This window comes from Thunnus thynnus, chromosome 13, assembly GCF_963924715.1.
Source record: "Thunnus thynnus chromosome 13, fThuThy2.1, whole genome shotgun sequence".
Taxonomy (NCBI): domain Eukaryota; kingdom Metazoa; phylum Chordata; class Actinopteri; order Scombriformes; family Scombridae; genus Thunnus; species Thunnus thynnus.
In genome coordinates, this window is record NC_089529.1 from 22,573,882 (window position 1) to 22,601,874 (window position 27,993).

Here is a 27,993-nt window from a genome sequence, read left to right on the forward strand (position 1 = left end):
TGTCCCTGAATGGTTATCATAAAGTTTGGTATGGTAGTTTGTTTAGAAACGGCTCCAAAGACTAATAACAGCGATCACATTTGAAGTCTCAGGAGAGTAGTTCAGAGAGTCTCCCAACTTTAATATGATATTAAATCACCGGAGAGCTGCTTTAATGAACACATACAGACTAATGTCACTATAGACTCTGTATGTAGAATCTTGTGATTGTATTATCTTTCATTATATTCTGATGGCATACATTTGTCTGTAGGAAAATGAAACAATCACGGTGATTTAAAAAACTAAATCTAAAAAGATAAAAACATTTCCCAACACTTAAAGGTGCAGTGTGTAGAATTTAGTGGCATCTAGCAGAGCAGACTTGAATATTCATAATTAGTGTATAATCACCTGAAAATAAGAATTGTCATGTTTTCGTTACCTTAGAATGAGCCCTTTATATCTACATAGGGAGCGGGTCCTCTTCCATGGAGCCCACCATGTTGCACCGCCATGTTTCTACAGTAGCCCAGAACAGACAAACCAAACACTGGCTCTAGGGAGGGCCTTTTGTGTTTTTCGCAAGTTTTCGCAGCCACCTTAGGTTCTCCTACATGCTCAAATTGCTGAAAGAGAAGTCAGGCTTGAAACAAACCTCCAGGTTAGGAGAAATGAAGATGGACAGTAAAATTATTACTCAGAGGTACTGTTAATGTCAATCGCGATTTACAAACTGACTTCCTTTTGTGCAAATCTTAATTCTACATTTTTACATTCAGACATTACCACTATAACCTCACTTTGAAGATGCGTATGTGATCAAATATTCAAACTAATGGGAGACAGAAGACATGAGAATGTGGTCATTTTCAGGATCATAAAACATTTTCTTTATTACACAAAAAGGAAATGTACACATTTAATTATTAACAGTGCATTCTGGGGACATTTAAAATAAAAGCAGCTTTTGACACGACAAGCACAAATAAGAGAAAAAAGGTTAATAAACAGTGAGAAAGTCTGGCTGCTGTTTCCACACCTTTATCAACTAAAAGAGAGGAAATGTCGAGAGCTCAACACGTTTCATCAACTTCACTCTGATGGATGATTGAAGTTTGACTCGACATGTCTTGGTGAAGTCTATATGTTACTTTCACCACAAGATCAGACCAAGTTTCTCTTTTAACAACCAAACAAGATGTCTTTCCTCCTTGAATCCAGCCCGTAAAGCCATGAGCCTTCAGGCACATGTTCAGCTCACTGTACACTGGTAACAATGCAGCTCATCACTATGCGGCAAGCTCCAAAAACTCTATGTACCAAGATATTTACAATGTAAACTAATGACTGTAGAAGTGTACAATAATGTTATTTCTTTGATCCAAAAACTAAGCGGCCTTTATAATAAAATATTGCTCAATGAAGAGAAATGGAAAGGATTCACTTACAAAGTGCAGAAAAGTATGTCACGTTGCATTTTGCAGTTCTGTTCAAGCTTATTAGTTAAAACCCAAAGTCGATGTGACATTTTGGAACATTTTTCCACTTAGACTCTGTGTTTTCTCCCAATAATTTGTGACATTTTGCTGCAGCCTTTGACTTGTGTTTGCTGTGTTTGGGGGGAGAACTGAGGTGGAAAATAATATATCCATGAAGAAAAGCCAGCGGAGCAGTGAGCTCCTCTTGTACAGCCTTCAGCAAAGAGCATGTTACATAATTACACTGATTGTTAAACCTATGCTGTCAAGTTCTCTGAAAATTAAAAAGAAACTCCAATGCACCTCAGTTTCGACTTTAAAGGGTTAGTTCACCCAAATTACAAAAAGAACATTTCTCACTTGCTTCTAGTGGTTTCTAACTAAGCAGATAGTTTTTGGTTTGTTTGTCCAGGTTTGTAGATATCCGTCACTGAGGTTTCTGCCAATACAATGGAGCAAAATGGAATTTCATTTATGGCGCTCAGAGCATCAAAAAGCAAACAGTAACAAGTCTTTACAGCAACAGTGTCCCTGTTAATCTAAATAATAAGGGCTATTTCTTCAACAGAATGTAGTTCCATTAAAAACTGCTGACAGTGAGATCTGCGGATTGTCCAGAAGAACATGGACACTGTATCTGGAAAGTGATGATTTCAAATGTCAAAACTAAATGCTTGTCATCTCCGATGTATCGGAGTGGAGGCAGAAATCTCAGAGACAGATCATAGAAAACAGCTGCTGTGACATCACTGATTACAGCCAGAAGATCTGTAGAGATCAACGCTGTTTGATTCAGTGTTGACCGGATGATGTAAAGGACCAAACCATTGTTTTAGCCTCCTTTACTAAATTAATATTTTTTCCCACTTTCCATGTGGCCATTTGTTTCCATTCATGTAAGTGCTTTCAGTACATTAAGAAATTTAACATGAAATTAGTTTAGGTTCAGTGATGCATCACAGTGAGCATCCTGTCAGCTTTTACTGCTGTCAAAGTTACATTTTTGTATTTAGTTGCATGGACTGACCAAAAAAACCCTCAAAACTTAGACAACAATAAAAGCAGACATGGTATACACTGTGACAGACTACTGAAGTCAAACAAAAGCAGTTTTGCAGTTTTATTTTTAATAGCAGAGAAATAACTGGAAACTAGTAGCTGTCATTTAAATAACAGTTCAGTCTAAATACTAGATCTAGTCATTATTTCCACTTACTTTGGTTGGATCGATAAACACTAGTGAACCCTTTAAATGTCAGCTTTTTAACAATATACTGCAGGGTAACAGTCGATGCTATAATAATGGCTGACTTTTCCATTGTGTAGTGCATTAACTGAAGTGCAGCAGCTCTCAGTCGATCTATTCTTGCATTAGTGGCCCGAGCCGGCGATGTCCAAGCAGATGTACTCCATCGGCTGTGGAAGCAAGAACACCTGCTCGGACATCGTTACGGAGTCAGATGTGCAGCATGCTTCAAAGTTTCAGCCCACAGACATCAGAGTGCAGCAGCAGTTTTATAATCTACGTGATCCAGTGTTCCTTTAGCCTTTTCAAATGTCAAAGACAGACAGAAATTGTGGTTCCTGCTGTGACTGTTATTAAAAGTGAAGACATTTACATAAATTACCAGGAAAGATAATTGGGCAGTAAAGGTTCAGTTCACTTAAGAAAAAAAAAAGAAGCATCGAATTCATGCAGCCGACAAGCTGCAAACTGAATGTTTTAGGAGTGAAGAAAGTCTTTTTTAGCACCGACGGGAAACGCAGGGACATGGCTGAAAGAAGCTGAGTGGGAGTCGAGACCGAAACTCAGACAGACTGAAGTGAACATCAACAGCAAGCTGTTATAAAACACTGAGCTCTTATAGACAACATGTACAGTGTGACAGCATATCCTGTTGACTTGTCAGCCTTACAAAAGCGTCTACAAAGTGAGAAAGTAGCAGATTTGTGCTGAAAGTTAATTAAAGTGACTAAATGCCCTGTAGTCCAGGTGAATTGTAATGGTTCATATATATCTAGAGTTTTTATGCCCTCAACATTTTCAGAGATTCAGTCATTGCACAAACGGCTGTGGCAGCCATGTTTTCCTCTGAAATGTATTTACTGAACTGACCGTGAAAGAAGGTAAACTATGTATATCCCTATATGTTGAGTGTGGAGAGAAACGTAACAAAGAAATATGCTAAAAGTCAAGTTTTCCAAGTTAAATTGAAATGTTGGTTCTTAAAAAGGGGCAGTTTCATTGTGTTCACACAATGTTTAAGACACTGATATAATGTGGTCATGTGAACAGTCAATATTTTCTTTACCGCCACCTCCCTCAACATTTGTGTCATGATCCAAGTCTGAAAATATTCAGGACACCAGAAGAAACGTTTCAGTTTCTGTACGAGCATTGTCTTCATTTCAAGTTTATGCGTAACAAGCAGTTTCTACTCTACAGATCTGTGTAACTAGCATGTGTGTGTTGTCTCCGGCCGTTATTGCGTCGCCGTGGGGCCGATGAGGACAAAGCAGCGGGGTTGTCAGGTCTGACGGGCTCAGAGGAAATCACCTGTCAGCGGGCAGGCTCATGTCATCAGACAGAAGCTGCTCACCTGGAAGGAGGAGGAGGAAATGACTCAACTGTAGTGATTTTCCCTTATTATCTACACACATACTGAACTGTGTGGACAGCTGAGCATGTTGTGAGGTGATGGACACAATAAAAACACCTGGACAAGACTGATTTATTACCATCATTTTACCTCTTTAGGTACTGTAGAAGTAACCCACCGACGTGATTTTTTCAGTTATTAGAAGACAAATTGTTGACTGTATTTTCAGTTAAAGCAGCTTTAATCAATGTTTTTGTAGCAACAAAAGATCACATGATTACTTGTAAATAAAAGGTGTCGCTAGTAGTCGGATGACATCGGGTTGTGTCGTGGCAAAAGTTGAGTCTGGTTCAACTTTTTTGCTGGACAACCGCTGCAGGTTTTTACCGAGCCATCTGCGGTGGCATCCCTGCTGCGTAAATGCCCTGCCCTCATTCAAATGAATGGGAGGGCAGAGCTACTGTCAGTCTGAACTCCCCCTGAGTACTGCATTAATGTTTTACTTGATTCTGACCACCTGAGTGTTCTCCCTCATGATTTAAACATAACATTCCTTGACTTGATACAAACCTATCTGAACTACTTCTTTTGTCAACAATCAATATATGTACTGTATTTCGCCTGTGATATGTGTCGTCACACAACACGACAAACAAGCTTCAAGAAATGACAGAAATCCCGGTGCTGCCACAGTAGTGACGGCTATATAATATAAGTTCATTACAAGTCACATTGTGCATGACGGGTCTAGTGCAATCTCGGTCACAGTCTGTGTTAAACTGTATGACATCAGTTTTGAGGCATGTCAGATTGTATGATGAATGCCTGATTAACTGTAGCACTATAATGTAAATAGACAAAAAAAGACAAAAAAAAGGATGCAAGCAGAAACATGCCATCAACTCCTGTCACCCATCTGCGCCACTCTTGCATTTTAAAAATGTAGTAAAATAATAAACATGCTTTAGCCATGATGTTAGCACTTCTATGCATCAAAAAGCAAGTGTGAAGCTGGTTGTGGCCCAGGAAAAGAGGGAAACGTGAAGGCCAATTCAGCAAACCAAGTTTGAGCTAAATAGTTTTTTAGCAATAGCATTACGTTAGCTCACCAGTGTATTCAGTGTCATTTTATGTCTTAAAATGTTCTCATGTTGGTTGGTTTATAAATGTAGGTTGTAGCTGCAGTCACATTCTGGGATTTTAGTCCAAAATTTCTGACACTGTCAGAATTGTGACGCAGCTCGCCTTTGTTCACCCAAAACTCTAAATCAGCTGTCTATGGATCCAGGACCACCTTTTTTTTTTTAAATGACATTGTGTGTGTTGGTTACCTGTGCAAGGAGGAGTCTGGTTGTCATAGCGAGAGTTGTTGCTTTGCAGAGCCTCGTCCTCGGTGTCGCTGTCACTGCTCGTTGCTGCCACCAGGACAGATGGTGACTGGTCTATAAACAGGACAAGACAAGACAAGATGAGACCATCAGACCTGCACAAACATTCCTTCGTGGAAATATACAGCTATTTCAAGTTTTGGAATAAAACAGATTTTGAATCAAAGTATCTTTTGTTTATCACAACAGGATTCAAACCCCCTGAGGGCAGAGTGGGCTCAGGATTGTTTTCCAGTTTCCTCTTTTGGATTGATGTCAACAGTAATCAAGAAAAATTCAGTAATGGTGGAACAAAACATTTACTGCGTCTTGTTCTCTCCTATTCACACACATACAAAACATTTTTTACAATTTTCTAAGCAGCAGAGATTTCTTCCTTAGGAGGCTAACACTGCACATAATACACAAACAGGAAAACACACAAACTCCTGAGGGTGTCAGATAGAACGTAAACTGACCTTCACTTGAATGTGTCTGTGCAGAGGATCCCTCCAGCAAGGACTGATGGGAGTTTCCTGAGCTTTCTGAATCACAGTCCAACATGGCTGCCCTGTGGGGGGAAGAAATAGAAAGGTTATGACACGAGAGTTTTCTGTTGTAGTTCGAGGAACGCAGCTGTCTGGTGTAGATACATTTTTCTGTGAATCAAGAGACGCACCCTAGGGTCCTACTGCCACAGTTCTTGCTGGTAGTGATGTAGCTTGGTCCCCCCAAGGTGAAGATGTCATCTCTGGGCCCTGAGGCTCCATACAGCTGCTGCTCCACAGAGTACTGCTGCTTGGAGACGGACGCCTGCTCTGACGAGGAGCTGCCAAGAGACACAAGAGGGCCTTGGATGCCGTCAGCCTTGAGCACCCCTGGAGCAGAGACAGAAGCAAAGTCACATGATGGAAAGGGTCTTGTTCTGTTATTGCTGTTTTTCCAATTCAATCAAGATTGACATCACAAGGAGACTAAAAAGTTGGCAGTTGTTGTCGTTTCCAGATGCAGCAGGCAGCTGTTTTCAGCAAAAAAAAAAAAAAAAAAAAATCTCAAAAAAAAAAGATACTTGTATGCTACCTGCTCACCACCAAACAGCAGACAATGTTAGCAACTAACTAGTGAACACAGTCGAGCATTTTAGAGCTAACGAACGAGATACTTTTCTCAGGAGCTGAAGGAGCCAAAAACCTGAGCTAAAAGGAGAGTCACTGTCAGACCAGAAACATGAATCCAGATGAAGGATAATGTTAATTTTATGGATTTTTAAAACAAGCAACTGTTTGCTAACTTAAATGGTAACATAAATACTGACCCTCTGTACCTCCAAGCCCCTCTTTAGGATGCAGACTGAGCTCCGTGGCGGCCTCTGCTCCTCTCAGGTCCTTCTCCATCTCCTCTGGACTCCTCCGCTTGACAACCTGAGAGCCGCTGCTATCCAGGACAGGAGACTTCCTGGCTGCACACAGAAAAAAAAAGGCACACATACACAAATACAGTATGTAATTATCTCACAATCCTGGACCATATAACGGTGGAATTAAATGTCACAATCATTGGTTGTTGTGAGATGAAAATTTTAAAAAAGATGATACTGACTCTGGTTGAGTCCTGTGAGCCTGATCTTTTGTACTGTCGTCTGAAAACAGTCATCGACGAGGTTTCAGCTTTTTTAGCTCAAGTTTATATTGAATTAAAATTATTTTTCTACCAGAGTAGAAACTGGCCTTCAAAGCCACTCAAAACTGGAGTCTGGAAAACATCCACTGTGGACTAAGAGCTGACTTTTCTTTCAAACCAATGATGGAAATGGTGTCAGGTTTGTTAAGAGGTACAAAAATAACAAATACTGACCTTCAATTTTTCTTTGATAAAAGAGAAGAAGAAACATTTATTTTGGTTTCCACAGTAACATTTCCACCATCAGAGCCTAGTCATGTGAATTTTAATGTAAAATAATTGCAGTCTTCGTCCAAAGAAAGAAAGAAGATTATGAAACTTATGGAGGCTACCTCACATGGGGGTACCGGGCGAAATTGTTTGTGTTTGTGTTCACCATTACTAGCATTGGCAGTGTAGCTGTGCTCACCAGGGCGGCAGGGCCTGGATCGGGCTGCAGCTGCTCTCCCCAGCAGGTCCAGCTCACTGGCCTTACAGCAAGCTGACAGCTCTGGATCAGCGTGGTGAGAAGGCACATCCTCCACACTGAAGGCCCCTGATGGGCCAGGCCTGGGCTCTCCAGCCCCCCGAGCCTCCAGCACTTGACTCTTGACATCGGACATCTTGCTGCGGACCTCAGCCATCTGGGCCTTGAGGCGGATCAGGACCCCCGAGTCTGGAGCCGATCGTCGCACCACCTGAGGCCGCCGCTCTCGTTCTTTCCTGGAGTGAGGATTGGCTGGAAGAGACAAAAAACAGGAACGAGAAATGGAGGGAAATTGAGAACATTGTTTACTGTTTAGGCATTTAGCCTGGATACATACATATTTTTTCTGCATGATTTAACAGTAAGGAGGGTTTAAGTGTTTTGCTTGAAGACGTGTGGCTTTTAAAACTCAAATTACATCAAATGTCATAATGTAAAGAAACCTGTCAGTCGGTATTTAGTTATAAGATGGTCTCTCTAACAACGAACCATGCTGCCTCCTCGTTATAATCACCATCACATAAAACATAATTCTGTTTTTTTCTACAGCTAATAAATTTGTGTAAAATTTAACACATTTACTTCAATATGTCTTACAACTCTTTGCCTGGGTTTGAGTTTTTTCAAGTCTGTCTTAATATAATACGTGCTAATATGTACATGGAAATAAGTCTTTAGAGCTGCGATGATTAGTTGATTAATCAATCACCGAAAAGTCTGCAACTGTTTTGATAGTTCAATTGATTAGGTTTTTTTTATTTTTAGGCAAAAATGCCAAAAATTTGATGGTTTCAGATTTGAGAGTTTGCTGCCTTTTCCTCTTACATTACAGAAAATGTAATATCTTTGGATTTTGGACTGTGTTTCAGACAAAATAAGACATTTGATGATAACACTCTGGACTCTAGGAAATTGTGACCTTTTTCACAGTTTTGATGTTTTATAGACCAAAACGATCAATTGAAAAAATTATCAGAAGATTAAATCGACAATTAAAATAATCGTAAATTGCAGTCCTATAGGTCTATTCTCCCAGACTGAGACTACACTGTAAGAGGCGAAGGACAAAATCCAAAGCCCTCGTTCCAGTTCAACGGAAGCTAAATATGAAGCTTAAGCAGTCTAAGTTAACTAAATCAAGTCATATCTTCCAAAATCATGGTCTGATTAGTACGAAATTCACTTTTTATTTCCTCGGCATGATGTTCCCTGCATTTTCTCTCTAATGTGATGGTTAAGGTGAAAAAAAAGAAATGAGAAACCTCTGTCAGCTGTTGCTTCTGTCGCACTGTGATCATCCTAAAGGGATATTTTATTTTGGACCTGAGTGTTCTGAGTTTAGCTGGAGTGACTCGGTGTGTTTACAGACCTTGGCTGTGCAGGAGGGATACAGGAGGCCGAGGCTGAAGGCCCCACAGAGACTCCACGCTGCTGCGCTCCTTCAGATCCAGCAGCTGGATCAGGATGACGGGGTCGATCTCCAGGAGGCTGTTGCTGCCTGGACCAACAGCACCACCAGCAGCTGCTCCGCTACTGCCGGCGCTACGGCCAGCAGCAGCACTGCGATGTAACGAACGTACTGTGGAGCTGGATCCACCTGCAGATCAGGCAGAAGAGAGAGTTCAGATCAGTTATTTCTTTGTCATTTTATTCTTACTGTATCACTGTATGTGATGCTTTTAGTGGTACAACTACATGTTTTGAGCTGTATCATGTTTTTAGTGACTATTTATGCCCCATTAATACTTATATACATAGTGAGATATAGTGTGGGTACTTGTTATTAATATTTATATTGTTGTTCATTTATTGTTGATTTTTTGTTTTTTGTTCCCTTTTGCTTTGGATTTTATCACACTATTGTTCTTCTGCATTATGATGTAATGTTTACTTGTGGACTCCAGGAAGAGTAGTTGCTACCTTGGCAGTGGCTGAACAATCACAGTAGGGCTGCAACTAACGATTATTTTCATTTAGTCTATAAAATGTCAGAAAATAGTGAAAAATGGCCATTATAATTTCTTAGAGTCCATAGAGACGTCTTCGAATGTCTTGTTTTGTCTCATTAACAGTTCAAAATCCAAGGAAATTGAGTTTGCTATCATGTATGACACAGGAGAACTTAAAATCCTCACATTGGAGAAGCAGCAACCAGCAAATATTTGACATTTTTTCTTAAAAAAAAAAAAAGACTAAAACGATTATTAGATTTTCAAAATAGTTGCTGATTAATTTTCTACCAATGGACTAATCGATTAATCAACTAATCATTACCGATCTATTAATTCTTGGTCAAAACATCTCTGAAAACAAATCAAACAAGATGTTGAAGGTGAAGACTGTGTTGAAATGGCTGATGTCTCATTAATATTGTGATATTGTGTTTCAGCCTGTAGCTTCACTGTTCATCAATCATAAAGTCTAATAGATTATATATATTACAGATACAGACACTGATACAGAGCAGCTCTCTGGATATTTTAGTGGTGCACTCTCTCTACAACTGATGTCACTCATATCTCTGTTGAACAAAAGGTTTCATGTTTCTTTTTCTACCACAACCTCCCCTCATCTTTTACTCCTACTTTTCAGAAGTGGAACATTTTCCATGAAAACTGATGTGCACACACACACACACACACACACACACAATGTTGTTGCTTTTTAATGGTAACGACATGGTGCTGATATCCTCGGTCAAAAATAAGTGATTTAAACTGAAACATGTGATACAGATTTATACTGACCTGATTTAAGATTTGTTTATTTTTGCAGATCTTAATTCTTTTGGGTTTTAAATCCACTAATAGTGAATTTTAAGCATTTAAGAATCTTTAAGCACAACAGAAATATTTATTTAATTTATAATGTGATATACTGTTTATCGATGTCAACTGAAAACAAAAAAGGACTGAAATAAAACTTCATCTTTTGGCTGCCGGGATAATTTTCTGTTAATGTTTTTCAGACTAAAATTCTTTATTAAAAGCAGAATTTCATGATTTCAACTGCCTTTGCGAGGTTAAAACACAAAAGTCACTACACTGTGAAAGAATAAAACGAAATGTTTATCAACATGCATTTTCATATTATGCTCACTGGGTTTGGAAAATCTTACAAAATAAACTTCACCTGAAAACGTTGCCTTTATATCAGGCATTCAAGCTTCACATTAAAAAATGTTTCATGTGTAATTTAATTGTTTTAAACAGTCAAGTTTTATCACGCTCATATTTCTCGGATCCTGTTTTGTTGTGTTGTGTTTTTATGTAACTTTGTGACACCTATTTTACTCTGCCTTTTGGCCAGGTCTCCTTTGTAAAAGAAATATGGAAAAAAAAACAACCCAAAAAACAAAATTTTGCTCAGCTTGACTCTGATATCTAACAGAGTGAACACGCAGCCCCCCACACATGTACATACTGACACCAAGTGTTTCTATATCAGCACCCTGCGAGGGGCACAGTGCACCAACCATGACTCATCCTCTTCATGCCTTTCAACACCAACACAGTCAAACACACCGAGGGAGCTGCTCTGAGACCCACCATCATATCACCGTGTTCTCGCTTGTGCAGGTGTCCAACAACACAAATAGACGTGATTCTGTAAAATCTCGAGTAGTGGCTGAGGCTTTTATTTAGCTCGACTGAAGAGAGAACGACGCCTTTATCTGAGGCAGGCAGTTAAATATTTGATGTTTCCAGTTTTACAAATGTGAGGATTTGTTGCTTTTCCTTGGCTGTTGGTCGGGAGGGAAAAAAGTTATTTGAAGACATCACATTGAGCTCTGAGAAACTGTGATGGACATTTTTTATTTCTAGTTTTATAGAACAAATGATTTACTGATTAATCAAAAAAAGATAATCAGCAGATTAAACAGCAATGAAAATAATTGTTAGTTTCAGCCCTACTGCTGTTCATTGTTAAAACAATCTCAAATTAAAACACTTCCGGCAGTTCAGGGAAATAAATCCCCTCAACTCCCTGAAAGATTTTATTTTAAAACCTGAAGAGTTTCTACCAGTTGGTTCGGGTGCCAACACAGTGGCAGGAGGAACACCATCCAAACGGGGTAAAAATCCAAACATGTTATGTGTCAAACACGTTTCCGTTAAAATGGAAGTGGACTACAGGTTCATCTTGAATCTGAGAATCCATGAAAAAAAGCTGAATGCTTTCATGCGTCACGTTTCAGGATTAATGATCCAAAATGTACATTAATCAACACTGATAGCACAAAAAGTTATTACTCAAGGCCGTATTATAGTCCTTGTACTCTTGTTCTCATACAGGTATGTGCAGTCGCTGCATGATCATTAATTTAACGCTGTACCCAGACATCCGCAGAGACAAGGACGAGAGCAGGTGACAGAATTTATGTCACACAGACTGTTTTGATTATGTGGACTCATCATCATCATCATAATTTGAGCTTCATTGAATTTCATTTCTCAGCCCACACATAAACTTTCTACCAAGCTGCACTGAAATCTGTTTGAGCTACAGTATCTGCTAACAAACAAACAGACAGATCTCCTCTGCAGAGGTCAGCAAGAGAACCTCCTACACAACACGTGGCAGAATTTTCAATTGTGAGATTTGCAGAATAAATTTGCAGAATAAATTTCTGAATATTAGTGCATGAATTTTACCTGTAGCTCCAGCCAGATCATCAGGAAGCTCTCCTTCTTCTGTCTCCAGGTTCCCAATGAAGTCGACATCATTCTCTCCCGACCTGTGCAAACATCCAGCAAACAAAAAGTAACATGTTTGGTAATTATGTACAGTGGAAAATTATTTTTCATTGCAGGTACTGTAGGTAGGTATGAAGCCTCATATTTCTGCACAGAATTATTTTGTCCCCCATCTCTAACAAAGTAATTGAACTAGGAAAGGATCATTTGGAGCGGAGGAATGATCACAGCCACCAGTGACTCTTTCAAGGTACATACTGTATTGGCACCAATCCTTTAATCCATGGAACAAACTACTAGAAACTTGGTGTCAAGACCTCAGTATGCTTCAGAAAAAGTGCTTGTTGGCTTGTTAAACACCAACTAAAGCTCCCTTTCCAGCAGCAGAATCAGAAAGGGGGAACATCTGGCCAGCAGCGATGTGGATGTGTGAAAGTGGGCTTGAAATTCTCTCAACGCTCTCTTTTTTTATTCTTCACACAACTACTTGTTTCAAGCACTTTTTATGTGTGTGCAATACCATGAATGTCCTCAAGGAGAGACTGTTAAGTGTGCGTTGTTATCGACATTTGTACAATAAATCACCTTGAGAATACAAAGACACGTAAACTTGCCTTAGAGTGTGTTTATTCAGATACTGTATACTGGATCTCCAACAATATTTTACATTAGTAGAGGAATGTGAGGAATTCTACTCACATGGTTTCTTCATCTATGTCGTTCTCCTCGGTGTTGCTGGTGGCGGTGGAGCTCCCTGAGGTGCTGCTGCCGTCCAGCGGGTTCACCTCCTCCTCCGTTAGACAGTCCACCTCCAAGTCTCCATCAGACAGCTCCTGATCAACACAGAGACATGATCGTGATCACACCACGCTCATGCTTTGTAGCGTTTCGTTTGGAGTACAGTTTAAATATCCCGACAGGATAGGGGTGTCTCAAGTTAATCCACAGGATGAGGGTCAGGGCAAATCAAGACTTTTTAAATAAAAATCATCAATGTCAGCCAAAAGTAAGATTAAATTGTTTATATATCCCATAAAAAGATCCCATTTCACTCAATTTAAAACACTGGAACTACTTCTCAACAGTTTTGGAAGTGATTGAACCAAGAACAGCTTGAACAAATAAACAGCAGCCGACAGTTTCAAACCACTGAGCTCAATGCAAAACAATAAATATGAAACAACAGAAAAGACTTGAACAGGATATCCTTAAGTTTACATAAATCAACAATAAGTTCTGTGAAACCTTTTTATTGCCCCTACAGGGGAATAGTTTATGTTTCCCCCTCTTGCTTGCTCCATATGCACCAAGAATCAATAAGCTGTTGGTGCAGTAAAGTTAGAGAACACCTAATGAAATATTTCCATCCTTACATTAGAGTCGTCGTGTTGGGTCCTCTCCTCCTCTTCGCCTTTTTTAGTGTTGATCAAGGTGGTCTGGATGTCGTCGTCGCTCTTCACTGAGCGAGGGTCTCTTTCGGAGGCTGTGGTGCCCGCAGCGAGCCTCAGGTCAGGCGGTGAGGAGCTGCGTGACGTCTGACGCCGAAACAGCTCGATGGCCAATCGCTGAAAGCAAAAATATGATTCAGTCGGGAAGATTGATATGTCTGTTACAGCTAGACGCAAGGTTATTCAGACAACACAAACAGACTGGTCAGACTATGTAATAATCTCATATTTCTTTAAATACATTCATTATTTTCCTTTAAGACTGTTGTACTTGAATATAAAAAAATAAGTTTAGTAAAATAAAAAATAGGATTTTCCTGTTCCAAACCAGAATATCAGGTGTGAATGCCTTTTAAGATTATTTTTTTGCCTTTATTGGACAGTGGGCAGTGAAGAGGCAGACAGGGAACAAGGGGAGTGAGAGATGACTATGACATGCAACAAAGGTCCCTTACTGTAATCAAATCTGGGACGTTGTGGTTATGTGGCATGTGCAGTAACCTTTCGGTTACCAGGACGCTCCCTATTGCCTCAAACTTAATAAATACTGAAATAGCAACAGTGGAGACGATGAGTGTGAACCCACGCTCAGTGGTTCCAGGTCAAGAGATAATTTCTAACCAAAGAGCCACTGAAAAAAAAAAAAACAGGATCCAAACTGTGCAATAAAAATCTAAATAAATCCTTCCTTCTCTCTGCATGTTTTCTGTCTCCTCCACCTACTCTGTCTGCTTTACAAGGTACAATTGTGGCACTTTTTTGTCTAAAAAATGGCTGTGTTATGCAAAAACATACACAAAACTTTTTTCATAGTCAAATAAACAGACACACATAATTATGGACGTGTTGCCTTAAAAATGTTTTTGTGTTTTTTACCTTAATCATAAACCAAGTCTTGACTCTAAAACTGAATTATTTACATTATGGGGACAAAAAAACAAGTCCCCTTCAGTTGCCACTGTAAAAAGGATGGCGAGTCCCCAAAATGTGACTGTGAAAACAGATTTACATCAATGAAAAAAGGAGCGTCTGTACACTGACTCTAAACTACAATGTAGTTTGTACATTTAAATACATTTGTAGTTGTAATACATTTTGTGACTTGGAGTCAGTGTACAGGCGCTCCTTTTTTCATTGATGCTGCTTTTTGAATAAAACTGCACCTGTGTAATGTGTGTAATATCAGTAATACCTGGTGCACACACACATACACACACACACATTCACACAGTACCTCTTTCAGGTTGTTGATCTGCTGGATGTAGCCGCTCTGGGCCGACTCCAGCTGGCTGATGTACCAGTACTGGTCTCTACATTTCTGGAAGAAGGTGGGTGATCGAACCTGGTAGCTGTGCAGCACATGCATGAAAACAAATGACACTGTGTTACTCTATGACAACAGACTTGCTATACTGATGGTTTCTATCATATCTGTGTGTGTGTGTGTGTGTGTGTGTGTGTGAGCCCACCGGAGCACCAGTGTGTCAGTCTGCATGTTCAGGTAGCCCTCGCTGGCCAGAAGGTCCAGTCTGAAGAAGCGGTTGTAGCCCCAGCATTCTCCGACCTCAAAGTCAGAGGCAAACTCCCGAATTATGTTCTTGGTTGGGTCACTGGAGGCCTGATGGACCATCTCCACACGGTACTCATACCTGAACAGAACCAAGACAACATTATTACACAAGAAAAAACACAATGAGAGAGTGTTGAGAGATGGTGTCCAGGAGTTTCAGATGTTATTATATTTTTAAAAATAAAAAAATGTATCTAGATGTGGTTTGTTTTTGAACTTTAAAAACTGACTGACTCTGAGCTTCTGTACAAAATCTTCAAGTTGTCAAAGAATTTAAAATCGGATCATTTAACGGAGACTGAACAATGAAGAGAAAAGAGAAATACAGAAAGAATATGGTAGAGAAAGGTGAAGCTAGACAGCCAGGGAGAAGATAGCGAACAAAGGAAAGATTTACTGAAACTTAAGAACATTAACATTAAGAAATAAACATACTTTGATGTTTCAGGGAGTCCAGCCGACAGTTCCAGGAACACAGACAGGTAGTTTCCACGAACCACACCGTTGCCATCCTGAGAAAACACATAACAAGTGTAACTAACACAGAGACATGGCCGCTGGTTTTTAAGAACCTGACTTTACTGAACTATAAACCAGCAGTGTTTATGTTAAGAAGTAGGATGGTTGTATGATCCCACACACGGTTTCTTAGTTCCTTTGGGCACTAACAACAACAAAATAATTATTTGGTTTTCAACTGCACACACAGAATTTTTTAATAATAGCATAAAATCAACAAATATACAATGGATTCACATTAAATCAATTATTATATTGACAAAAGAAAATGTTGTATTTCATGGCAATTGTAAGCAATTTCTATCCAAGTGTTGCCTGAAACTTTTTTAACTGATACACTAAAATCACTTGTTTGAAATTAGATTATGGAAATAAATTGTGATCAAAAGATGAAAAGCTATGCACCATAATGTCGATGCTACAGTTCATTCTGAACAGTGTAGCCAGGTGGGTAAATTGAAAACATACAGTGGACAGAGAAAATGTTTCAAACTCACTGGGTAGACTTTGAGCCTCCAGCAGAGCCCAGATATCTGTAGAGGAGGGCTGTAGACCGGGTCGGCCCGCTGCCTCAGGGTGCTACAGACACACAAACACATACTTATATCAGACCAGATCTACGTTGTACATTTCAAATGCACATCTTAAAATTTGTGTTATAAGAGAAGTGATGAAAGATGCAGCTAAAGCAGCGGATTTATCAGAATATCATCTCTAAAAGTAAAGGTTTGATTAAAAAAAAAACTAATTTTACACATTAAACAAGTGGGACTCCTATAGATTTTAATCATATTTATATTTCAGCCACTGAAATTAAGTGTAGACGCCCCTGATATGTTTAATAAGCACTAGTTCATACGAATGTCATCTGAGGCCAAAAGTGTTTATAGCTGTTCTGAACGGACGGACTCAAAGGCGAGGTGAAAAGTGCTCTGCTCTCCTTGAATAACAAACTCTACACCTTTCAACTTTAAACACTGTCAGCTAAATATAAAGATATTGTTTAAAATTTCACATCATTTACTAAAAGACGCACACAGTTGATGAGAAAAAGACAGGATTTACCTGAAGTTGACCAGAACAAAAGTGCTGGAGTCATACGCAGGAACCAGCTCACTGAAAGCACACAGAGGAAGGGTGATTACACACAAAACACACTGATCAAAGATTTAGTTATGCATTTTTGTCACTGTCAGGCTATTCTCCTCTGTAGAAGTCATCCATAGGCGTAATTAACTAAACAAGTTAAACAACTGATTATTTGAAGCAGCATCCTTTCCATTTATCAAGCATTAGTTGCAGCTCTACATCAAAGACAAGGCAATAAATTGTTGTCAATTAATTGCCATAATTACCATTTTTATAGCCTAAATGATTAATCAGTTAATCAAAACAAATCTGAGAAAGAATAATCTGATAATGATATTTTATTACATCCCTGTTGGACCACAAGACATAACTTGACTTCTAAACTACTACTAAAGCTGAGCAGTTTACCTGGTGAAGTCTGGAGGGACCGGAGTGGTGACGAAGGACTGCATGGGTTTCCGATGGACCTGCTGGAACATTAGCAGGATCTCTGGGCTCTTGGAGATCAGTTCACTCTTACTGCAGGAGTGAAGCTGTTCAACACACACAAAACAGCAAAAATAATCATGTTGTGGCTACAAACATGCATTTAAAACACCGATGATGGCATGTTGTTTTTGACCTGAGTACAGTAGCTGTGTGGATCTCATCCACTGGAGCCAGTTTAATATGAATCTTGATATGAAATGAACAATCCAGTGCAATTTAATTCTACAAAGATAATATAAGTTTTGATTTTGTTTACAAGATAATATTTAAAGGGGACAAATCATGCACATTTCCAGGTCTGCATTTTTATTCTGGGGCTCTACTAAAATATTGTTGCATTATTCAGTTAAAAAAAGCTCCTTTTTTTCTCTTATACTGGCCCCTTATGCAGCCCGTCAGTTCAGCCTCTGTCTGAAACAAGCCGTTTTAGTTCCTGTCTCTTTAAGGTTTCCCTCCCGATGAGCCAGCTCTGTTCTGATTGGCCAGCTTCCTCTAGCTCTGGAGGCTACGTAAACAAATAGTAGTCAGATTTCACTTATTTTTCCTCATTCTTTACTTGAAATGGAAACTTCTCAAATATATCCGTACATGTTTGAACCCAAATCCAATCTGAACTATGCGAGTGGACGACACAAACAACCCGTGGAACAACCTCAGCAACAAAGGTGACAGAACGAACGGCTGTTTGTGGGTATGAGTGAACGATCTGACGTCATTATGAGGAGGAAGTAGAAGTAGTTAACTTTGCAAACAAAGTGTTGAGAGCAGGCTGAAGCCCTGGCTTTTGACTTGCAGGGAGCATTTTACATACATTCACATCAAGTTTTGGAACTACGTTTAACAGACATCTGACAACATAACAGTATAACGATCACAAACTCATGTTATATCCCCTTTAAGACAATTTAATGCAATGAAACACATCAAACTACTGCCTTTCACAAATACCATACTGGTGCCACAGTTTTGATATTACACAACTAAAAAGCTGATATAAAGCACATCTAAATGAATGGAAGCTTTGAGCTGCTGTAGACAACCAACCTGATGCTCCACCTCCTGCAGGAGAGACTCCAGCAGCTCCGTCTCCTGGGTCAAGGACGTCTTCTGGCCTGGTGGGGAGGAGAGCGTTTCTATTTTCAGTGCACTTGTGCTGAATGTCAGCCCTGATGGAGGCTGGTGAGTGTGAGTGGGCGGGTGTGTTTGTGGGCACTGAGTGCATGCATTCACTCAGTCCAGATAAATATTTTATATGTGTTTTACCCGTAACTCTATCATGAGCTCTATAAAAAAAGGAGCTCCTGGCTGCTTTCAGACGGCACTCTGAATACTTTGTTAGGTTTAGGTCTCGACCTTTAGACTCATTGTAGTGCCAGTTAGGAGGTCTGGCACCAACAAAGAGTCATTTAACCTTAAAAGTAGGGCTAACTGTAAACTTAGCCTTTGATTTAAAATTATGTTGCACCATTTAAAGTTAAATCCTGGTTGTATATATAGTAAGTTTGAAAATATTGACAAAAAGATGACCCCTAAATGCAACCATCCCTACATGTAGTGCACTTTTCAGCTTCCAGGAGTGTCTTAGAAACTCAGAATCAACACAACTGCTGACTGACAGCAACGTGTCGAGGAGTCCTACCCATGAGGGTGATGAGTTTGTTTTTCAGCTGGTTGTCCAGACGAGCGATCATCATTTCCACAGCGTTTCGGATCTCTCTGACCCTCTCGTCCTTCGCTCCCCTGACAGCCTCCACATTCCTCTCCTGACACACACACACACACACATTAGCTGACCAAGAGCCATTTCAATGTTCAACTTAATTTAACAGACAGCTCTTAACTGAAATACCGACATATTAGCGCCATCTAGTGGATGTAAGCAACACACACAAAAAAAACCTTACTGCCTAAACCTTTTAAACACTTCTGTAAAAATATTTTTTAAATGCAACTAATTTATCACTAATCACTAAAATAATCACTAACTTCTTAAATAATGTATTTCTGTGTTTTCTAGTCCACTACTTAGTTTCTTGATGCCCAAATAAGTGAAGTGCTGGTTGTATAATTGTTTATCTCCAGGACTTAAACATATGCTTACATTATACAAATACAAACATTATAAGCATAGTTAGAAATAACATTTTGATGTGACTCTTTTTCACATTTAATTCCTATTGCTCGTGCTGTGTGTAAAGCATTTTGCTGGATATTCACGCTGTAAGCAGACATGAATGATGTGAAACTTCATGGAGGGCTGGCTGATTGTTTGATGATTATGATGATTATTATTTAATGGTTATTCTCTTTTTGCTCAAACAAAAAGAGAACAAATCCACACTGAAATTAAAAAAAACAATTTTATTGGGTTCATCTGATGTGAGTTCTCCTCTATAACATACTGTAAAATTGTCTCTTTAACTGTGTTTCATCTTTTACTGGACTGATTTTATTTCCAAGTGCATAAGAAATTTCTGAAATGCTTAATATGTTACAGTAGACCAAGAAATATATCTAATATTTCTCTCTATACATTTAACCCACTGCTTTTGTTGCCCGTTATTGCGCTGACATTCAACTGAGATGCATTTGAAGTGTTACAGAAATACTACCGCATCTGATCCAGTAAAATTGCGTGCATTACTTTAAAGATCCCTTCCAGACATGTTTTAAGATGTATATAAAATGCTCTACTTTGAATAATAATTTGAGCTTGATATGGTTTTTCCACAAATTTCTTTGTTCAAATTCTTAAAATGACATCTATCTATTAATTAGTAAATATATTTCATTTCAAAAGTTTAACTGTTGGACACATGATGTCTCCAGCTTCACTGTAAAGTCCATTCTCAGTGTTTGTGCACTGGAGGTTTCAATGTGAAAACAGCTTTCTTGTGTCAAACTCTGCACAAATATCATTCTGCTCAGTGAAGCTCAAACACTCAGCTGCAGCAACAAGATGAAAAACATATTTTTGAGTGGAGGGGGACTTTGAGGAAAGTTACTCTGGGTGTTTTCATATTATCATCTCATTAAAATGAATAATGAGTGAAGACAGGGCCTATATTAATTATTTTGCTACCTTCTTGTACTGAGCAAATTTATTGGAAACCTGCGCACAGGACAGTTTGGCCAGAGGGTGGTGCTACAGAAGAGCTCACAAAGTGTCAAAAATGTAAAAGTCTCATCCTGTGAGGAGAGTGAATAAATGTCATGATCATTGGTCTTTTAGATTTGTGTATTTCTAATGTAAAATAGAAAATTTTGCCCTCTTGATGAAACTTTCACCAAGTTGTTGTAGAGAATGTAGAGCACAGTCTTATATGTCACTTGTGTATCTGATCTGAAGGTCCTCACCACTTCCTGCACCAGACTGATAAGCTCCATGAGACGGCGACGGAGCTTGCCGACCTCCTCCTTCACCTTGGTCACATGCTGCTCGTAGATCTCCACCAGAGGCTTGAAGGTGTGGCCGCCATGCTGGAGAGAGCAGAGAGGGGAATACATTCAATCACATGGAGGAGCATTAAATTACTCTTCACTTCATTCAAAAGAGGTTATGTATATATTAAATTAATATCATTTAAATCAATTTTCATTACAGATGTCACCCTACTCATTTTTTACTTACACCAAGTGGTAAGATGTTTATTATAGGTTTATTATGGGTGTTTCTGATGTATGAGGCAGGAAATCTTTCAGTTCAAGCTATCATGTAAAAATATAAGATGTGAAAAGTTACCATGCCTCCCCACAGAGCACACTGGTGACAGATGCATTTCTTACAGGTCCAACAGAAAACACTCAGCTTCTCATGATGGTTTTCACATCTGCAGAGGAAAAATCCAGGAAACCAACATGTCACACAGAAAGAAAAAAGCTTTTTAGAGTTTTTTGGGTTTTTTTTAAACTTGTCATTACCTAAATTTTACTTCAGTGTTTCAATATCAATATATAAACTCACAAAGTTTACAAAGGCAGGAGGCAGAGGTGGATGATAATAAATATGGTCAAAGAGGGGCAAGAGGAAGGAGGACATGTGGAGTGATAGAGGAGAAGCAGGAGGAAAACAAGCGGTGTGATGAACATTAGGGCTGGAATACCAGGACTTAGGATCATGGTATATCCTGGGAAGTTTTTGCCAAAATCTGCTCCCGTTACCCGGTAAAATTACATGTGGGAAATCAGGATTTTTATCATGTCATATCATTAATGCTAATGAGGTTTAATGCTTATAATACTAACTGTTGCAGATATATTCTGACCTTGAAATTCCATTATTACGGTAAAATAATCAGATAATCTTCTAACTTGCAGCTTACAGACTGGCTGCATGTTCAAATTTAGTTTCCAGGGAGGCCAACTTTCATGCTTCAGGCACAGTACTGTATCTCACACCACCCAAACAAATCTTATGTCAAATAAGAGGAAGCAACAAAGCCTCTCCTTCATGAAAAAGATGTATATACACTTCCTCTGCACATGTGTAGATGGTAAATCTAGATTTGCAAAACTCTTGCAAGCTGCTTCAGAATATTCTTGTCTCACTGTTTTAAGATGTGACAACACTAAGGTTAAGGTGTGGTTAGGTTTAGGCATAAAAACCACTTGGTTAGGGAAAGATCATGGTTTGGGTTAGGGTTAGGGTTAGTCACTACTTCCTTACAAATCTGGTGAGAGTTTTTGCAAAGTCCATTAAAATGCGACTTTTGATGTGATTTAGTTTGTATCAGGCAGATAAATGGCTGAGTTGTTCATAAGTCACTGACTGTAATTCAGGGTTTTTCAGAAACATCAATCTGTTTGTAGCCCACAGCTGTTTGTATGTAGGATTCTGTCCTTTCATTAAAAAAAACTGCAGCCATTAATCAGTAGCAGGATCTGTGCATCTTCAAATTCAGATTTATGCACAGAGGCACAGTATCAGTAACTTCATCAGAGCTGTTTGGATACTTTGGTTTTTAGCAGGAGATGAAAAGATTAGTTGTGTTTTTCCATCTCAAAGATTGTGCACTTTTAAAGGGAACTGTTTTTCTACTACAGTAAGAAAAACATCAGAACATTGAAATAAATATCCTCTTTTAAATTAAATATTCCCCAGGTCTGTGGTTAAAATCGGATTTTATTCTTGGAGAGAAATCCCGGAAAGATTTTGATATATTCTCTGATTTATTCTCTAAAAGTAATAATTTTAAAATCAACCCTAATGAAGGTGGAGGACACGAAGTGAAGGAGTATCAGGAGATGCTCACTTGTCCTTGTCGTTGTCCTCGTGCTTGGTGAGGCTGCAGAGCTGCAGGGTGTCCAGCTGCTGGGTGACCTCCTCCGCCCAGCGACAGTTGACCAACTCCCTCAGCTGCAGCGGAGCCCTGCGTGTTACAGTACACACACACACACTTTAATACCTTACATATCAAACAACTTATAACATAACAAATGTTAAATGAAACACACTCCCATCATTATACTAATACAAGTTTTCTAAACATTGTTTGCATTTCCTACTTTAACGCAGGCAGAAACAACAGGTGTGTGTTTGGTAGATTATAAAACATAACATGATACATTTAAATACACAAGTTGCAAATATGGCTTTTTCAAAATTAGTACACCCTATATGCACACAATCATGTTTTTTACAACCATGTTTTATTTTTGTTTTACAAAATAAGCCAAACTTTTACAATGCATCAGTGTTTTGTTGTCTTAACTTCAAGAACTCTCCCTCAATAAAATACAAATGAAAAGAAAAATGCGACATAAGAAAAACAATTAAGTGCAAAGAATATGACCAATTATTTTGAGCTAACTTTAAATACTTTCAAAACTTGGAAGTATCAGTCGAGTTGATAATGAAAAAGCACACAGATAATTTACATGACAGCTTACAGAGATATACTACTGTCTACTGAAACATCACCTGAAATTGTATCCTAACAGGTATCCAGCAGCTACATGTGCACTATGTCTACTACTACTGTCTCTTGTTTAAATCTACGCCTCTAAGTTATGGAAAAAAGGGACACAAGAAGGACTCCTCCCATCCAGCTAATCATCTTTTTTAACTTCCTTCCTTCTTTGAAAAAAGTATCACAACCAGAGCAGCCAGGTGCTGAGACAACACTTATTCAGAAGCTGTTTGCCTCCTTAATTCCTTTACACCAGTAGTGTTGGTATTATTCTTGCTTACAGGACACTGGAGTGGTAAAAATCAGTTGTTATAATGTGGGACTGACAGCATCCCTATCAGAACACTGTTTTTTTAAATTAATGGTACCCTTTTTTTGTTTTACTATGGTCACTGTTTGTTTTTATCAGTGTGGTCATGCTATGCCCTGAGGTTTCTAGTTTGGTTTTATGTGAACTCACCAGAGCAAATTCCTATTAACTACATTGAAATGACAAGAAAGTATTGAATCTTGAAAGATGTGACTGAATGTGATGTGTCATGTGTTACACTGCTGTAAAAATAATTTGCCCCATCACATTTTCTTTGCAGCGTTTGAACATTAACAGACAGCGTGGAGGGTTCAGCTGTGTGTCAGTAGCAGTGACTTACCGACAGTGTGGACACTGGGCTCTCTGCTCCGTCAACCAGCGCTGTCAAACAAGAGATTCCAGTTTAATGATCACTGCATCTAAACACAATCAGTGCAAACATGCTGCCAGTCAAATACATGACTCTGTTCAGGCTGTTAATACTATAATATTAATAATATATATATATATATATAATATTTTTCTTTTGTCAATAAACCCCATGAAAAAACCATTTTGTTAGTTGATTCTGAGTCGATCCTACATACACTCTTCTGCTGCCATGAATACCGATTAGACCATCAAATTTGAATAAATCCACAACTGAAAATAGTCCCAAACAAATGCTCTATTTATTATGTTTGGGCAACATTTGAAAGACGTGTGTTTACCAGGCAGTGGAAGTTCACTGAAAGGACATAACTGAGTCACAATATCGGAAATGTAGGACCCATTTAGTCCCTAGTATGAGCCTGACTCATACTAGGGTCAGGATATCTTGACATCCGCTGTTTTGATTTTGACCATTTTTTTAAAAAATGCAACTCTAAATCCCTGACCTCTTAGTGGGAACCACTGTGCAACTTTTATGCTCTGTCTGAATGCTTTTCACAAACCTCTATTATGTTGACTTTGGCTCCAATTGATTGACCCTCTTCACATTATCAGACTGCACATGCAGGCAACTTTTGAAGCTTTCCTTTGACCTGAAAAAATAGCCTTGAATCTGGCTTGTTCTCCCAGAACTGACTGAGAAATGCAGACAATCAAGATGTTTGCACAATTAACCAATTTTGTGTCTTAAAACCAGAATTTGCAACTAATATCAGAATATAGAGCGGTGCAGTGAGGAGAACATTTTCTGGTCCCTGCCTGGTGTAAATAGACTTACTCGTATGCAGCTGAAGCAGCAGAGTTTGGAGCAGTGCGGGCAGAGACGAGCATCCCTCAGTTTCTCCATACAGATGAAGCAGCGAAACACCTCTGCGATGCTCTGCACAGGGACAGAGGATAGATGACAGTTTGAGACTAAAGTCAGCCTCAGAAATGACCACAGAGTTGAATCAACACCACTCAGACAAAGTGTCAACAAACATAGGTTTCACAAAGGTAAGAAGGTTTACTGCAGAGCTGCTGCACTGATATGTTGGATTGTACATTTGTACTTAATAAACTGACTGCAAAGTAAAACAAGTAAAATAATGTTGATTGCATTTATCAAACCAAATGGCTTCTGTTATTGTGGGTGTTCAATGAAGACATTAGACAACCTGTAATCTGTATTCACATTATAGCAGAAAAAGGAGGTTCTTGTGCTTCATGTGCAGCTTTGCTAACTTTTGAAACTTCTATAACAAATCAGGATCTATTCTGCTTAGAGAGGATGTTCTCAATCTCTCGCTAACTTTACAGTCTGGTTTTGGATAGTAAGTATTTGATATTGGGGTTGAAAATGTCACCTCTCTCAGACATATGCATTCAGTACCTGTGCCACACAGGTACGGAGTACCACAGCACTCTTTCAGGCTCCATCATTCAGCTGTTGTCTCACCAAACTGACTCTGTTCTCAACACCTGATACACTGTCCTGAGCTGCTGTCCTAATATTGGTGCCAAACATGAGGGAGGTAAATGATGAAAAATGATCTGACATGTGTGATACGTACCTCAACACTCTGTTCATCCATTTCAGCCAGTTTGAGCGCTTGATCTCAGGAACAAATCAAAGAAGTCGTAGCCAGTGGTCTAAAAAGAAAAGTAACATTAAAACACGCTAAGCTCAAATATTCCAGGATGCACAACACGACTCTGATGTTAAATTCCATGACTTTCCATAACAAACCAGAGAGCTTCTCTGGCCTAAAACAGCTGCTCCTCCTATTGTTTTCTAAGCTATCATTAAGATGACAACACAATGCACATATTTCAAACTAATCCTCACTTTCACCTGCATTACAATGAGATGATCCCCTTGGAAACAATGAAAAAAGACTCATGAATTACACAATATAGCCTGACCAGTGCAGGATTTTTGAGGCCAATAACAATGTTGATGTTTGAGAGTTTAAAAAACCTGATAATGACATATTGGTTGATATTCATTTTCTTTAAAACACCCCATAACATAAATAAACATTTTCCTTGTGGTTCCCTTCATTTTAAACAATAGCAACCATGAAATGTACAGGGCAGGACATTTTAAAGTTGAAAACAAGCTTGTCACTACTCCCTGGTAGTGATGATAGAGTGGTGACACTGTTTCAGTACATATCTTTGACACCTCTGTTTTTCAATTTGTTGTCAATTATCGGCTGACACATATGCTGATATCAGTATATCTGTAATGAGCTAATATTGAGCGATACTAGAGCTGCAACAATTAGTCGTTTAAACGATCTGCCGATCAACAGAAGATTCATCTGCAACTCTCTTAATAATCAATTCATCATTTCAGTCCTTTTTTCCAAGCAAAAATGCCAAACATTTGATGATTACAGGTTATCAAATGTGAGAATTTGCTGCTTTTCTTGGTTTTACATGATGGTAAACTAAAAATTGTTGGGGTTTGGACTATGGGTTCTAGACATCTAAGGACATCACCTTAGGGTCTGGGAAACTGGGATGGACATTTTTCAGTTTTTTTTATGTTTTATAGACCAAACGATTAAATTGAGAAAATAATGCAGGATTAATCAATAATAAAAATAACTGTTAGTTGCAGCCTTAGACAATTAATTAGTTGGTTTATATTAGACAGATCAAGTTTAAAGTCTCTACAAGTTCGTATCATACAGAAATAAACTGAAACTAACGACTGCTGCTTATAGCATCACCTCTAAAAACTTCTCTTCAGTTTTAACTATGCTTATACTTTTTTTGGTTTTATTTTTTGTGTGCTTCCCATTGCTTTATTCTGTGGTCCTCCTAAATTTTTCCAATTAGTCTCATTATTTTAGCAAAACAAGGTTCTGATACACAAATCTGCTTTCAGTTTTTGGACTTTTTCTCTGATCTTTGATTTTTGGTGAAATATTGGATCATTTGAACATTTATTGAAATGAAGCCATGTGAGAAGTTTAGAGGGAAAAACCACTGTTTGGTGGAGCTGTTAACAACTCATAGACATCTGAAATGTTACCCTGACTACACACTGCTTTTTGTAAGACATTAAAAGCCAAAAAGGTTGGAAACCACTGGTTTCATCTTTAACAATGTGTTGTATTTTAAAAGCTTGTTATATTATCCATTGTGTCAAATCCTCGTCTGAAAAGTAACTAAAGCTGCCAAATGAATGTAGTGGAGTAGAAAGTACAATATTTCCCTCTGAAATGTAGTGGAGTGGAAGTGTAAAGTAGCATCAAATAGAAAAACTCAAATAAAGTATAAGCACCTCAAAATTGTACTTAAGTAAAGTACTTGAGTAAATGTAACGTTACTTTCAACCACTGTTAGCATGCTTTGTTGTAAAAAAGGTACAACATTTGTATGTCCCTTCAAGAAAAGCACAGATAATGTTACATGAAAAGCTACTAAATAGAGTTTTCCTTATCAAGAGGTCGTGTGTGCTTGTAGTCGATGGTAGCCGACATAGAAAGGCCGAGCATCAGCAGCCATACTGACAGCTAACATGTCCCGGAGCAGACATGACAGGAGCTTTATGTTTACTGGGAAAGAGCGATGACTCTGTCTATCAACACACATGCGCCGGATAAACAGGAGCAACGCAAACAAACTACAGTAAATATGTAGCTGTTATGTAGAGATGTGAGGCTAGCTAGCTGGCTTCACTCACCTCCCAGAGACTCGGCTTGGTCAGTCCCACCTGATAAACTGGAAAAAAGGGCTAAATTATCTACATTATATATCCTAGCACACAGCAGGCGTTATCTCCGCTTGTTTAGCTACCGTCAAACATCAGAAAATGCCCCGTTTCAGCTGTATCAACGCGGAAAAACACTAAAATGCTCCACAAGGGATGAGAAAATGCCCTGAATTGAAGATGTAGCGGCGGGTAGCGCTGTCTGTCCCCTAGCAATATCCAATCAAATGGCTGCTTTTCTTCTTCACTTC

The 27,993-nt window shown here is 38.8% G+C and overlaps 1 protein-coding gene across 1 annotated transcript; it reads right to left on the reverse strand.

The window, feature by feature from the left end:
* Positions 1-845: 845 nt before the first annotated feature.
* Positions 846-27,949, reverse strand: trim37 (tripartite motif containing 37). The gene is made up of 25 exons (XM_067608660.1): positions 27,716-27,949; positions 25,590-25,668; positions 24,815-24,916; positions 23,945-23,985; positions 22,638-22,754; positions 21,128-21,215; positions 20,743-20,865; positions 19,025-19,148; positions 18,430-18,497; positions 17,305-17,429; positions 16,873-16,923; positions 16,305-16,386; positions 15,724-15,800; positions 15,188-15,367; positions 14,953-15,067; positions 13,644-13,835; positions 12,970-13,103; positions 12,229-12,311; positions 8,943-9,170; positions 7,517-7,825; positions 6,743-6,886; positions 6,107-6,305; positions 5,907-5,998; positions 5,392-5,502; positions 846-4,060 (listed from the first exon to the last, which is right to left on the reverse strand). Exons 2-25 carry the CDS (start codon positions 25,608-25,610, stop codon positions 4,014-4,016), a joined length of 2,853 nt encoding a protein of 950 aa, XP_067464761.1. The 5' UTR covers positions 25,611-25,668; positions 27,716-27,949; the 3' UTR covers positions 846-4,013.
* Positions 27,950-27,993: the final 44 nt, after the last annotated feature.